Here is a 15723-nt window from a genome sequence, read left to right as displayed (position 1 = left end):
CCATGGGACCTGTAAAGGGCCCGAACGTCGGTTTGTTTGAAAAAACAATATACGCGATATTTAAATCCCGAAAAACAGTTCATTTCTTATGTGTAACAATCGCGAAAACTTAAGAACACAACTGCTTTTTATTTAAAAAATATATTACTTTGTTAAATTTTTTTTCTTCTGCTATGTACTTTTTGTTCTTTAACACCATAGCGGTAGGTAGAAAATTTATTTAAAACCTATGGAGGTTCCACGCCCACCACCATAAAAAATAATTGAAAACACAAACACACAAATATTTAATATTTTTTATATTAACTGAACACAAAAAATCACAAGGTAAAACAATTATATACATATGTGTAGTGTAGTTTATACAGATAATTAATTTTTTTAAAGCGGACTACATCAACGCCCCCCCAACATTGCTTCTGAGGCTCCTACCTTCCCCCTTAACCTCCGCAGCACCCACGGAGGGGGCGGTAGGGACCACTTTGGGAAACTATGATTTAAACTAAATTATTCTCGTAATCCCTCTCTAGTTTGTTATAATTATTAATACAAGCAGCGAACAGTAAGGAAAATTTCTTCGAAAGATATAACTTGCAATGCTCTTGCATATGGTATCAATTCTTACAAATTAACTTTAGCACATATTTAAAATTGTAGATGGCGACACTTGGGTTAATAAAAAAATATTGGTATTGGATCTCGAACATTTGAGATATCGTCGGGGATATAGTGCAAATCCTCGTATGTAGTATTTGTAAAAAGCGCATATCACCAAACAGCAGGACAGGAATTTAACGTTATGACTTTGTTATTTCAATGGCTACGAGTTAAATTTTTGCACAGTAAGCATTAATGTATGTTGTATGATTCCCGTACATTACGCTGTTTTGATTTGGCGACTAAATTACCGAAATGGAGACTTATAATCAAATGCTAGCTGCGCGTAATTTTGCACTGTCATTATCATACTACATAAGAACTGGAAAATTTAAAAAAACATGCATAAACAACATTTTAGGCATGTTTAATTAAAATTCATTTACAGTTACGATACTCGTTGAAAAAATAACAAATCGAATTTCTCAATACTTTTTAATGTAATGTAAAAATGTATGTAAATACAAACTCGGAACATTAACTAGTTTGTGGGCGGAGTGGCCGCGCATCGGGTTCCGACTCGTGTCAGTTGGAAAAATCAAAAATCACTTTCGCTAATAAAAACCGAGAGCTAAAGAGAAGGTATGGCCGAGATCGCCCACTCCGGTATACACAATAAATATATTATAATCATTATGATTGCTTCATTTACATCTTACGTAACATCTAGCTAGCAGTTAAATAAATCTATGTTTTAGAATTCTTTGATAACTCTCGAATAGACTCTAGATCGAACAATAAATACATTACTACGTCGGGCGACTGAAAATACTGTAAGGAATGTAGAACGCATCCTACGCCGCCTTAGAAGAGGACCGACATGAAACAACAACGTCTCATCAGACTTGTACGGCGCGCTATTCGCAACACCAGCGGCGACGGCGCGCGCGCCGGGGGCGCGGCGGGCCAATGAAGCGCTTGTTTCGTTTACATAATTTGCGGAACGTTATTAAAAGTATACTTATAAAAAATATTTAGCAAAAAAGTACAGTTGTACGATGACACAACTTATACTTGAAATACTCTTGGAGAGAGGATTCTCGTTTGAAGGTTTACAGACGAATGTTGAACATGTAATGAAACCCATAATTGCATTTTACATAAGATCGAACTTACAATCAATTGTAAGTGCTTAGCTGGCGCAATGAACGATAATATCAGATTAAGCACTTTTGAGCTCCCACACGTGTGAGGACGCACACGTTAGCGACAACAAGAACACACGCACACACACACGGACAAACACTAGAAGTGAGCGTTCGGATACTTGCGACGCCGCAAACACCTACTCGCGTCGATTGCTGAGGGACACTCCTTTTAATAAATACCTATTTACGGAAGAGCACGCGATTAAATTATGACTAACGACGCCCGGACGAGCGACAAGCGGCGCGGTTAGTGAGCACTTTGGTAGAGGCGACGCGAAGGTGACACGTCGCGAGGGCGGATTCTAGACGAACGTGTAGTAGACCCGTTCTCCGTCCGGCATCCGTCCAAAACATTTACTGTCAAAGACGCCCATGCGAATGAAGTTTAATACTTGACATTGTCTTTTCATTTGCTCGAGTATTATATTGACCATATTTAGCTCGAGTACTTCGTAGCGGTTCACTGTTCCATCGCAAATAAGAGAGCTAAAACAAGGGAGTGCACCTGCGTTTGCCCGTATACGTTTGTGCACTATAATATCTTCTGCGCACCTGACTTCTTTCGAATTAAGAACTACGATTCACCAGCGCCATCAACGGCGGAGTTGAAGTGGTCACCGTGGCCGAAAACGGTCAGGGAATTCACGTATTTGACAGTATGTTTCGGACTGAAATTCGAACAAGAACGAGAGAAGGATCCACTAATCGGAAACTCGCCTTCAACAGCCCGGAAGCTAGAGGAAACGGTCGAAGTGTTGCTTCGCGGGTAAACGGAAGGAATTAAAGACGGCGGTGTCACTAGAAGTATCGGAACTCTCCCTTCTTGCCGAGGCGCTCGCGGCGCACCCAGTCGGCGTTGGCACCCCCCGCACCCGCGCCCCCCGCCCTACCCGCTGCACCGTCAGGGCTGCTGCCGCCGGAACCGCGCCCACCGCCATCCTGGTAGTGGGAGTGCGTGTAGATGGGGTTGGGGTAGATGGCGCTGCGCGGCGCGTCGGGCGAGGCGGGCGGCGAGAACGCGGGCGCTACGATCGTGTGCGGCACGTGCGCCGTCACGCCGCGCCGGTTGCGCGCTTTCCACCACTTGCGCGAATCGTCCAGCACCTCGAGGAACTCGCCGCGCACGACGGTGAGCTCCTTGTCGTTGTTGGCCGTGCGCGGGTACGTGACGCGCACGACGCGGCCGCCGCGCGCCGCCACGCCGCGCGCCCACGCCTCGCCCAGCGCGTCGTCGTCGCGGTACGGCGGCTCCCGGTCCGGCGAGGACGCTGCCGAGCCCGAGTCTTCTCTCGCCAGTACTCGTGTGTTAGGGGAGTATTGTTCCGCGTACAGATCGGGCTCGTCACGGTCGTAGGCAAAGACGGCGGGCGGCGGAGCGGCGCGCTCGGGGGCGCCGCGGGACTCGCGCGCCTCCCGCGCCTCCCGCACCTCCCGCACCTCCCGCACCTCCCGCGCGGGCGCCCCGCGGCCTGCCTCACCACGAGGAGACGCTCTGCGCAGTGGTTGGTCGTCGACCTGGTAGTCTGGCGACCAGCCGTCCATGAACACCGGCTGATATGGCGGGATCGTAGTCTTCCACTGCTCTCTGGGAATGAGCCAAGCGTCGCCGAGCGAGTGCCAGAGTTCGGTCTCCTTGCTGGTGACGCAGTTGGCGAGCAAGTTGAGCGCGTCTCGGGTCAGGAGTGGCCGCACGACGCGCGTGGGCAGGCGGCCGTCGGCCGCGTCCTGCGCCGCGTCCACGATCAGCGCCAGCGGAGTGAAAAGGAAGTGAACCAGCTCCGGCGCGTTGGGATCGTGGATGTGCGCGCGCAGTCTAGCCAGCAAGTTGAAGGACAGCTTAAATTTCTGCAGCACGTCAACGAAGTCACGCTCTGGCGGAGGCCGCGTGCGCAAGGCCAGCATGCCCTCGCCGGCGGCGGGTCTTTTGCCGCCGCGGCTGCGCCGGCGCCTTTCGAGCTCGCGCGACGCTGCCGCCGCGTGCTGTAACCGCGCGATGAACTTCTCGATGTCGTCGAAGCAGCGATTTAGAATGGCGATGTCCTGCTCGTAAAGCCGCTCGGAACCCGTCGACGACGCGTCGTCTCGTTCGCCCACCGAGCTTCGCTCGCGACCCAACTGTGCCGACATTTGCTGTCTGCGCGGTCGGTCAAGGTCGGTATCCCTTTCCCGCTCCCTCTCCCGCTCGCGCTCGATGGCGAAGTCGCGCCCGCCCGCGTCGGAACCGCCGCTGTTCACTCCCTTGAGCGCGTTAAGCTCCTCGACGAGCGTCTGCGCACCCACGTCGTGACACTGAAAGATGTGCAGCTCCCGGCGCGGGCCGCCGGGCGCCCCCGGCTCAGGAGAGGCGCCGCCCGCGCCTCCCGGCGAGCCCACCACGAACGCCAGCACGTTGTTGTACAGTTCCGTGGGCTCGGGCGACGTGAAAGCTGTAGGCGAGTGCACCCAGGCCGCCGGGAATCGCTCCATTATAGACCCTGTCTCGTAATCCATGATGAGCACCCACTGTCCGTCTAAACATAGTTGCATCTTCTGGCTCCATATTCCGTTGGTCTTCTCCAGCTGCAGCAGCCTGCGCATGCCGTCTGCGGGGAACACGATGCCGGTCTCGCGCGTGACAGTGAAGGTGGCGAGGTGCTCCAGCACGTACGCGCCCCGCTCCCCGCCCGCGCCCGGCCCGCGCAGCCCCGCGAGCTCCTCGAACTCGTCCAGCGCGCGCCGCTCCTCGCCCCGCGCCCGCGCGCTGCTCCCGCCGCTCGCTCCGCGCAGCGCCATCGCCTAGCGCCCTCTGTTGCTGTGCATGCGCATAATGTCGCCCCGGGGGGCTGGTGCCGCTGCTCCTCTTGTACGCCGTCTCTGAAGAACCTGCTGCCGGCCTCAACTTCTGCGGCTGACACACTCTGAGTATAGCACAGCACTCGCGACACAGTCCTGCACGCGTTGCGGCAACCCGGGCGACTGATTTTTTGATTTGTTACATTGTGATAAATTGTATAGACGGCATTTCTCTGAATTTTTGTGTGAGAATGTTCTCGAAACTATGTAACATTTTATAAGATCGTGGATTTTTGTCACTGACTTTTACTTTATAATATGAAAGTACAGACAAGGCTTCTTTGCGATTTTATTATATGTTATTGTTATTATAATCATCGCCTGAACCAGAGCAATAACCTTAACAAAAATGTAACAGCTGCCATCTGTTGGCCTTTTCGAATATTATTACAATCGCATCGCGGCCGCGGGTTTACTTGGTACCATTTTATTGATCAGCTGAAGAATCAAAATAAGCGTCCGATTAAGAGGAGTTACGAGTCCGACATTTCTTTGCATGAGATTGGATACTAGTATAATATAATTATAATGTTTTTTAATTAACCTTTTCTCTAGTTCCTGGCCACTTATTTTCAAAGTTTGAATCGTTCTCTAATTCCGTTACCTCGTCGTTCTCATTTTGTTTCGGTCCGTCGTCATTCACTAGTGAAAACTTTTCTTGTTAAATAAAACTGCAGACACACACTAAAACAATATATTCTTCCCGAAAAACCAATACATTCCGTCGTCCGCCGCCATTACGGCCACAAACTACTGACAGTGACAGTTCTTGTGCGTTGTAGCCAAAGAGTACATTGTATATCTAGGTATAGAGTTATCAGCTCATGTAGTATTTAAACGCCATCTAGTGTCTAGAGATGGAACTATGGTGTCCTTGTACATACACATATCTATACTATTCTTCTATACTATCTAGACTAATTAGCAATCAATAGTTCAAAATGAAACAATTTTTGTATCTAAATCATGTATTTGTTTTTTCCTACATTTACTAAATCAACTTCAACTTTCAAATGACAAAAACAAATGTAATGAAATATAAAACAATAAAAAAGATTAATGAGCATAACTTGTCATCTTCTTTCATTTTCTTTATTTGCACTTTGAGTTGTTCAAAAATATTGTCATTTAGACCTGGTTTCAAATTGGCTTATGATATCATATGGGAAACAGTCACCAGTGATGGCAAGACAAATATTTTGCTAAGCCATCTGTACGCTTTTGGTCCCGCCTTGTACACACTTAGTGCCATTATCTTTTCTTCTTTTGTGAACCTTCTTCCCGTCTTTGGTTTCCCTATTTGTCGAAACTGCATCAGAGTGAAAATAGCAGCCAAGGTCTTGAATTGTTTCATGCATTTTGGAAAGCACTGTTGGTGGAAAGTTTCTGAGCTTTTTTGAGTCTCTTCGAATATGATTCATTTTGTTTTTTTAACTGTACAATTTTTTTGGCCAAATCCTTTTCATGTTCGTTAGTCTTTTTAACTGCTTCTAAAAACAAAGAAAAAATAAAATGAGTAACAGTAGTGAAGCTCCATAATTTTTAACATTATGTAATCTTGTAATAATGTCTTTAAATACAAAAAATACCCTACACATAAAATAGAGCCTTGTATAAAGTGACTATGACATGTGGGTATGAAGTGACTGCACAGTAGTTCCTTTGAATTATTCCTTCTAGTGCATTGGATCAATGTACTTACTTCTTCGATTACACAAAGTGTTGTTCTGTAGCTGTGATGTGTTTGGGACATTTGACTGTGGTCGCAGCATTGCAATATTCTCACTACTGGGGCCAGGTTGATTCATCACATCCAATAGTGGTCTTCTTAATTGGGACCCTGTAAATGAAAATTGACATTTTTTACAATTAACAAGCTTTAAAGTGGCACTCATATTTAGTTTTGGTTAAAAAATGTAAGTTTACACATATTTCAATAATGAATATAATTCTTTAAATCTTCTTCTATTTTTGAACAGCAATAAAGAAATTCGCTGTTGTGCCCATATTACATTGTTAAGAGGTTGGAAATTGGGTAATTAGGTATTGACTGAGATTGAAATGCACTATCTTCAGAGCAGCAGCAGTTCTTCTTAAAAGAATTGTACAAAAAAGTCTGATGAAAAACAAAGCCTTACACAAACAACATCACGTTTTTTTGCCAATTGTAATAGTACCTCGTAAATTTTGAGCTTACAGGGCATAACTTGCTAAGGGTAACGTACTGTAATATAAATGTTTAATTATGATTAGTTGGTACACCTGTCATGGCCGCCAGTTGGCATTAAACGTTGATTACGCATAGATGCATTCCTTTTATTTGTGAGCTTTCCAAATGGTACACATACCTTTTAAGTTAAAGTGAATACATAATTTTTGCATACCTGACAAGCAGAGTGTAGGTATAGCATTGGCACTCAGGAATTTACTTCTAGTATGGAAGCGGCTTTCAAAATGCAAGTGACATACACGGCGACGCTTGAAAATAACACTATTTTCTAGAGCCATTACATCACCGCCAACATTGTAAAGCCAGGTCCGAAAACGTTCTGGGTCTTTATCAGGGTTAGGAAATTTGTGAAGAATTTCCTTTTCCAAACCTGAAACAAGACATTCATACTATTTACTTAACAGTGTCAACTCAGTGTCTATCTGGGAATTCAAAACTAGAGCATAAAAGGAAGGGATTCTACCAATTATGAATAAGCCGGTGTATAGGAAGAAGCCAATTGGACATAGATTTCTTTAAATTAAATAGATTATTATTACCCGAGAAGGCCTGTCTATTTAGTTTTCATTATGATGATGAAGACACTTAGATGTTCACAAAAATGATAATAAGAGACATGACAATAGAGTGGACTGACTACAGGTACTAAAGAAAAAGAGTAAACTTACCACAGTCCGGAACAGCATTTTTTTTCCGAAGTCATTGTAGCAAATCGTAGTCCGTATTTCAAATAAGCCGAGGTCAACAAAATAGCAGTCGGAGTCCAAAAGGAGAAAGCAGAGGTCAACAATTTTAAACACAGACGCAAGAATCTAAAAATACAGCTCACAAAGTAAAGAATTCCGAACCACACTCGATGACGCGCGGAGATGGAGTAAGCGAATTGAAATATGGATTGCCATCGCTGTTGTTTAAAAATCAGCTTAAAAATAACACGCAATTAAAATCCGGAACTACAAAAGCCGGCCATTTTTGTAAAAAATGACAATGACATGACAGTTAGTTTGACAGTTAAGATTACTTTCCGTTCCAAGCAAAATATTGTTTGCTTTCATTTAAGCTTTATTTTGAACATTATTATGATATTCTAAGCTCCAGTGGGTCCGATGTTATCAAAATAATTATATCCATTGTGATTTTTCCATTGTAATAGTGGTAATATTCATCATACAAATGATAACGATTGTAATGAAAAACAAAGTATATGCGTCAAGTGAAACTTATTAGATTACCACCATTTCATTTTGTGTTGCAATAATTTAATCTAAGTCTTTGTTTTAATGCAAATTATTTACAATGTTTTAAAAAATATATGTTTCAAGTAAATTCCTGCCTTTAGAAAATATGTTTTGAGTTCTGAAAAATTTTATAAAAATTGTATGGCCCATCAAAGGAGATGCTATCGCCATCTATTGAATAACGACATAACTATGCTTCCATATACATAGGCCATACAAAGCAAAAATCTTCCTAGTGATTAGACCGTGGTTGTAGCAATTACCAACTTATTTTATTAATAATTCGAATGAATGTTATTATAATCATATTCCTTATATGTAAATTAATGAAACATTAAAATAACTTCATTCCTATTGCATATATAACAAAATAAACAGTATTTCATTTATGAAGAACACTAAAACGTAACTATATAATTTACTTAAGAGTCTTGCAACTTTAAAAAACATATTTAAAGTTATCATTCATTGTTATGTAATCTAACACTAGTTAATCGCTGAAGCGAGGACTCTTGCAGCTTGATTTTGATTGCCTCTCCCGATCGGAAACTTTTGACATATCTAATGGGAACAATAGTTGATTTAACTCACAAATTAAAAAGATGTAATAGGCATCAAGGTCATCTTCTCGCTCAGAAACCCATCTGATTTCGAGACTGGGTAGTCTCGCTGGGTAGGATCGCATCGATTCCGATTGTCTAATTTCCTTGATCCTTCTACCAGCTCCCGTCCTAAATCAAGGACCCGTTTTGATACCACTTAAACCTAGTAATATTTGTATAATTCGGCCCTTTCGGGGTAAGTTTGTCTCACGATTTTTTAGTATTTAAGTAGTGTTTTTAATATTGTACCTGTTTTTATACCTTTTTTTGTTACATACTTTCTTTTTCCTTTCGACTTAACTTATACAATAAATTCTTGGATCGAATAATCTATTATTATTGGTGTTGGCGGCTTACAACCTTTTCAAGTATATTACCTGTGGCTCTTGCTTCTTGCTTGAAATGCGCCGCGATTCTCTCTGCGTCTTGGAGCATTGAAATTTGTACTTTATTTCAATTGCCATACACATTGATAAGGCCTTGCCGTCAATCGTTTTGTGCTGGCCCTAACTCGCGCATTTATACATAAAAATCTGTCGGTTTATTTCGTTCGTAGATCTAAAAACCTCTCTCTTGAAAAGTTATCATCTTGCACGTTACTACAAGGAAATCCTTGTTATTGTTAGAAATAAAACGATACTGTCTATTTATTATATAAAATTATAATCCCAGGAAATTGAAAAGAAAGTCGATATACAAGTTTACGAAATCAATTTGTTCGCTGTAATTACCTCGAGTATGAAGTGTTATCCACTAATATTACGCTAAAATGTAGGAAGTATCTACGTGTCATCGAGTATATAACCAGAAATGGAGACGAAATGTCATTTAATTTATTTGAAAACTATTCTGCCAAATCATTACGGTGACAACTGCGCTCCGATTGGCTAGTCCGAATTCGAAACAATTGACGGGTGTTGTCAATTGTTTCACTTCAAGGTGACCGGTTTAACTTGAGCTTTGCTATAATGACGAAAATTTAAAAATTACATATTTAATATTTAATTATCGATGAAATGTGATTCCGTTTGTTTTATAATTACTTGGCTTGCTGTTTTTCCCACACCACTGAATGGTACATTGTTATATTATCTTTATTACAATAAATACAGAATATTGGTGGAGAATACGGTGGAGGGGCTCTGTAATACAGGTCTCATAGTACGGACGCCAGTCTCTCGCACAGACATAATGATGTAACATTAGTTAGATAACTCACTAATATATTCTAAGAACGCGAGAATATAATAAAGATAATATTTTTGGAATACACGGTGACGTACACACAGGTGAATTGTTAGCGCTGTACTTGGTACTTGGTACTTGGTGTAACGGGCTGGTGTCCGCAACTCGACGACAAGGCGCCTATTTTGGGTGTGGTGGGTGCAGGGTCCTACTCGTGCCACCCAAGCTCCTCCAGGAATCTCAGCAGCCTCCTCGGTTTGCTGAAGACTTCGGGGAGCGACCTTGGCACTCCAAGGTACTTTGCCCTGTAGTTGGCCACGCCGGAGCACTGTAGTAGGATGTGCGCAGCCGTTTCCTCCCCCTCCATGCACGCTCTGCATAGAGGGCTGTCTGTGATACCTAAATTGAAAAGGTGTTTATTGTATGGACCATGACCTGTTAGGGCGGCAGTTAGAGTGCGAAGCTCTTGCCTGTTGAGTTTAATTAATATTCGTGATAGACTGGCGTGATACATTGAGCGTTGACAGTGCTTCCCTCGCCTGTCTACAAACCGTAAGGGTGGTCCATGTATTGTTAGCGCTGTACTATTTCAGTTTTCTAATTTGTGATTTCAGTGCAAACGAGAGTTGATATTTAAAAGTGACATAATGCCCATTTGCCTGATGAGTTGCCAGGATGGATGGCCGTAAATGATAATGATGATCGTCGTCTCTATTTCTGGTTATATACTAGATGCTACGTGCACATATGGTTTATTCTCTTCTAAAATCAATGTTATCATTGACTTACAAATAAATGGACGACGGGTCTAATACAAAAACCACGAAAAAAATGTCCCAAGTCAACCTATTTAAACGTAGTGACATGTAAAGGAATATGAAAAAGCTAAAACGTTGAATTTAAATTGTAATGTCATCGCAGTACTGTCTAATTTTGCTTCCTTCGCTGTCAGTCGAACAAACGAAGACTAAAGCGTGAATGACGCTCTGTATACGATTTGAACGCCCTATAAGTTCGGATACTTTTTAGCGCGAACCCGACGTCCATATAATTGTACACAAGTGTGTGAAAATTAGTAGCGTTTTTATATTACCAAGTCTAGTGGTGAAAATTACAAGCGGCGCGGCTGCCGCGCCACAGACGCGCCACTGCAATGCTTCAAGAAAAAAACTATTGTTCTGTGTTTGAAGCTTAGAGGATAGAAAAAAATTGTCTAAGGTTTGAAGGCGCCCTTAATAAGAACCAGGCTTAACTTCAGGCTGCTGACAGATTGACTGCATCGTAACCGTGACCGTAATCAACTTCATGCGGCCGAGACAACAACTGTGTGTTAATGCATGAAGTCGTTATCAAGTTCATTCAGTCGAGGTGTAGGATAACGACTTCATGCATTAACTACAAACATATAGTCAATCTGTTAAATCTATGGTACTTACTTAATACACCTCTTCTTAAAAAGTCGATGGCTTAATTTATAGTGTTTACTTTTACTTTTTATTGCCTCTTCAGCCAGGTCAGTAAAATTCCAACACCACCAAAAAGTTTGTCTATCATTCAGTAATCAGAGCACGAAGGGCAAGACTTTCTTACTAAACTGCCTCAGTGGCCGAACGGTTACCATACTGCCATGCAGAGGTCCTGGATACGATTCCCAAGCCGGGAGAAATATGTGTATGGCCTACATTTATTTCTCTCGTGAGTTTGGGTGTAATTTGTTGTTGTCATGTGTATGCCATGGCACCCGCGACACAGAGTTTCCCTAGTGCGGGGCTATGTTGAGTGTGTGCGTTATTATTATTGTATTGTTACTAAGTTGATATTTTATACAGATCTTAAACCGCACGAACAACATCTTCGAGCTAGTGACTGTAGAAGCTGTGATGCACGAGAAGGCTCCTGACAAGAGAAACGAACTGCTCCGTCTGTCCGACGAGTCTGACGGACCCACGGAGAAGAATCTCAGGCTGAAAGGTAAGATTGTGAAAAATTCTTTTCGGCCTCGTTTTAATGGAGTCATAAATGTAGTTATTATTAGGGTATGAGTATGGTAAGGTGTTTGACAATGAGCCACCTAAATTTTCAAGAGCTGTAACTCTGGATCTATGGACATAAATGATATACTTTTTCTTAGAATTATAGGTAATTTTACTGGATATGATAAAGTAGTACTTCATTTTTGTACAATCAACCCTTTTAAAACCAAGTTTTAAAAAAAAATTAGAAATGGTTCACTGTGCACACCCCATAGTACTCATTAAACCGGGAGCTGGTACACAATGAACCAAAGGGGCAACAATGGACGAGATTATTACAATCATCAGCAAACTATTGTATTTTTATAAAAATTGTGAAATACAACGCGGTTTTTACTTAAATTATTGAAAATAAATGAGTTTTTGGGCATAGAACAGAATATGAAACATAATTGAAAAAAAACAAGCTTTTAAAAACATAATAATGAAATATAACGAAAAAAAAACCTTGAGTCTCACAAATTCAAAATAGAAGGTTTGTAACTCAGTCGCCCACTTACTTTGAGATTTTTTTTTTATTACCTAGCAGTCAACATTTTCATGTTTAATTTATCACTAAGTTGTCATCGGTTCATTGTATATACCTCAAAAGTGGTTTATTGTGCACCACCCTATACTTGTGAAATTTGAGATTATGTAGCAACGTGCCTAAAAACCCGTTGCTTATTTTAACTACCTCAATAAAAAGTGCATTGATGGCTAATCTATTAACATGCAGCTACTGCTTATACAAGTCAAACAAAACGAAATTCTTCTCGCGTGTTTTTTTTTTTTAGTTTTTTTAGTAAAAAATAAAAAAATACACGCTTCCTCTCATCTATGCCGCTAGCCCGCTGTTGACTAGGAAGAGAGAGGTGCCTATAGTAGAAGCTCACATGGTACAATTTGCACCAAATTCCAATATCGCGTTACTGAGTTGTTGGCGCGGTTCATAAAGTACACTTGGTTCACTGTCGAACACCCTACCCTAATTACGGTAAATGATTAAGTTTTATTAGGGTCAATTAAGGCCTGAGTATAATAAAACTAAGTAAACTCATATAAACTTTTAAAAAGAAGTATTGAGTATAGAGTGCTGGTTGAATCTTACTTTTTAGCAGAATTGAAACCAATAGAACTTGTGATATAACACGGGTTTATTCTTTGGAGGCTAAGCATAGGTGAACAGATTTTTTTTTCATAAGTTTTCACGCATTTATTTGGGTAGGCGCAGCATCCACCATACAGCCTCCTTATCTTTCCATCAAAACAAGGTGATTATACATTTTTGACAGATGAGTTAATTTCACACTATTTGGCATATGCTCTCGCAAATGCAGCTAGTTTAAAATTTAACGAATAATAAATACTAAAATAAACAAATTATCAATTAAATTGCAATTAAATACTAAAATAAACACTACAATATAACATTACTGTGTTCCGGTTTTGAAGGTTAAGGGTGCTGGTGAAATTGCAGGCACATGGGACTTGTCAACTTATGTCTCAGGCAGTCCTGGATTTATAAATAGGCCGTATAGGCCGCGGCCTAGGGGTGGCAGCGTCCTAGGGGCGGCAGATTTCAGTGGAGACAAAAGTCAAACATGTTCACTGGGTTTCTCACGGTTTTTTATACCTTAAATAAATCCCTATATTTCTATAGGGATTTATTCCATCGAAACCTATATTATCGCGTGAGTGATAGACGAGAGCAGCGCGGCGGGCGCACGGTAGTGGCTCAACGTCACAATCCCCACTTCCCGCCCGCACTCTCCGAGCCGTCTGCGCCCTAACTATGGTGATATTATAGATGATTTTTCTATTAAAAAGTCCCGTAAAAAATTGTATATCTTCTTTCTTTTTTACGCTCACTGTTAATGACTAATTCATTCGTTTTTTAACTTTAAGGCTTTCTTTACTACAAATGGAATATTATTATTTTAGAAAGGTATGTACATGGGGCGGCGGATATAGAGTGGCCTACACTCATAAAAAATATAAATCCGGCTCTGGTCTCAGGGTGATGGGCGCAGTGGCAGTGCCCCTCAAACCTTTGCGATTTAAAGCTCTGAGTGGCACTGCAACTGTTATGTCACTTGATGTTATAAAGAATATATATATGTATGGAATATATACTGTAATTACCAGGGGGCCTACTATAACCTTGCCAAAAACAATCTTATTTCAAATTTCAATGTAAGCTTAAAGTAAGCTTGTTATAAATATTACTCATATTCGTACCACGACAAACTTGTCTACCAAGAAATGTATTATTGCTAAAATGACTGAAAGAACGAATGCTTTCCTAATATTGTTTATTCCTTACTAAAATTCGGAAAGAAATAACGCTATATGAACTGTATAATGCCATCTCTTTCTTTTTCGGTGTTCAGAATTGTGTTATCGTAGTATGTTAAAGTACTTAATGTTATTAACTGCAAAAAAAAGTATGTAATAATGTAATCTATTAAAAGTACGTTGTTTCCAATTATTATTCCGCATTTTCATAAATAAAAATCACGTTGTGAATTCGGAACTTATAGTCTAGTGTCAACTGTTAGTTTCGCCAAGGAGAATATAGATGGCGCTGTCATAATTTTCCGAAATAAACGTCGCGTTTTTTTATTTTACGAGAAATTGTTTCCTATGTGCCATTAGATAAAAAATAAACAAAATATTGTAGAGATATATGTAAATAAATAAATTCAACTTAACTTTTAATCATTACAAATCAATATTAAGACAATAAAACTGAAAATAATATTGTTTCCATTGCATCCGTGTAACTATTTTAAGATTGCTAAATTTGATATAAGAGCAATATTATCGCGTCATGGTACGAACTGTGTGAATGAATAGTCACAAAGCTGCCGATAAAACATCATAGTTTTAACAATACAATAAGCTTACTTTAAGCGCGTTATTGTACGAAAAGTCAATGTAAAGTTAAAGTAATATTGTTTTAAGAGGTTGTGGTAGGCCCCCAGGAAGTGACACATAGTTACTATAGGTCAATGAATACATTGAATAAATTATGACCAGAATATAAAAAGTTTTAGATAGCTTTCAGAAAGTAAAAAAGAGCACGTTTAACTGAAGCTGAGAGCAGTTTAAACTTTCCAATGAACTTTTACCGCAAAGTTAGATTCAAAAGTTACGAGAAAAATTGTTCGAAATATGTTCTGTTCAACTAAGAAATAACTTTGAAAGAACAATAAATAGCTAACTTTTCACTTCAGTGATAAATACCTTACTACTACTAACGAAGTACATGGTGATAAAAGCTTTACAGTTCAGTTGTGCAGCTTTAAGAACTCTTAAGAGGGAGCATGCCAAAAAGTTTTGACGTTGGCTCCGCCCAAATATGTGAAACAAATATATGCCTGAAGTTCGCGTGACATGCGACAGGAGATGTTGAATTTTGCGCATTAAAAGTACCAAATTCGTTTTAGCGGAGTAACTCTAAAACTAAAGGGATTTAAAAAAAATCCGTAGTGACAGTTGTCGATCATGCATAAATATAATTAATTATCTAATTTTTGTCCTAATAACTTGTAGCATTTCGAGGATAAATTGAAAAAATGTGAAAATTAGAGGTCATTTCGTGATTTTTATCTATCGAGGAAACTGTATTGTTTTATGTTTCTGATTAATGTCTTTGCTTGAATATATCGTGTAGTTACTCATACAATATTTTATTTTTAACTGTAAAATGGATATACCCCTCTAAAAACAAATTGAAGATTAGAAATTTTTCGTCTGCTCCCTCTTAATTGAACTACGAGACACAAAGTACAACAAAAATATATAAAACTATAT

The 15723-nt window shown here is 40.6% G+C and overlaps 3 protein-coding genes across 4 annotated transcripts in view; 1 reads left to right on the top strand and 2 right to left on the bottom strand.

Annotated features, from left to right (window-relative positions):
* LOC113232357 (soluble guanylate cyclase 88E) overlaps nucleotides 1–15723 on the top strand; it is a 75563-nt gene that overhangs the window by 25288 nt on the left and 34552 nt on the right. The window contains exon 5 of the mRNA XM_026467033.1: nucleotides 11722–11863. Coding sequence (XP_026322818.1) covers nucleotides 11722–11863 — 142 coding nt within the window. The remainder of the gene's footprint in view (nucleotides 1–11721; nucleotides 11864–15723) is intronic.
* Nucleotides 1234–5080, bottom strand: LOC113232358 (epidermal growth factor receptor kinase substrate 8-like). Its single transcript, XM_026467034.1, has one exon. The coding sequence runs from the start codon at nucleotides 4575–4577 to the stop codon at nucleotides 2604–2606; it is 1974 nt and encodes a 657-aa protein (XP_026322819.1). The 5' UTR covers nucleotides 4578–5080; the 3' UTR covers nucleotides 1234–2603.
* On the bottom strand, nucleotides 5829–7900 carry LOC113232359. Of its 2 annotated transcripts, XM_026467036.1 has the most exons (4): nucleotides 7536–7900; nucleotides 7022–7237; nucleotides 6340–6477; nucleotides 5829–6127 (listed from the first exon to the last, which is right to left on the bottom strand). In XM_026467036.1, the coding sequence occupies exons 2-4, from the start codon at nucleotides 7143–7145 to the stop codon at nucleotides 5988–5990; spliced, it is 402 nt and encodes a 133-aa protein (XP_026322821.1). In that variant the 5' UTR covers nucleotides 7146–7237; nucleotides 7536–7900; the 3' UTR covers nucleotides 5829–5987. The 2 variants fall into 2 exon arrangements, with proteins under 2 accessions (XP_026322821.1, XP_026322822.1); XM_026467037.1 differs by lacking the exon at nucleotides 7536–7900 and having other exon boundaries at nucleotides 7022–7346.

Source organism: Hyposmocoma kahamanoa, unplaced genomic scaffold, assembly GCF_003589595.1.
Source record: "Hyposmocoma kahamanoa isolate Upper Pololo Valley unplaced genomic scaffold, ASM358959v1 76, whole genome shotgun sequence".
Lineage (NCBI taxonomy): Eukaryota > Metazoa > Arthropoda > Insecta > Lepidoptera > Cosmopterigidae > Hyposmocoma > Hyposmocoma kahamanoa.
Note: the sequence above shows the minus strand (reverse complement) of the source record. Positions and strands in the feature narration are given on the sequence as shown.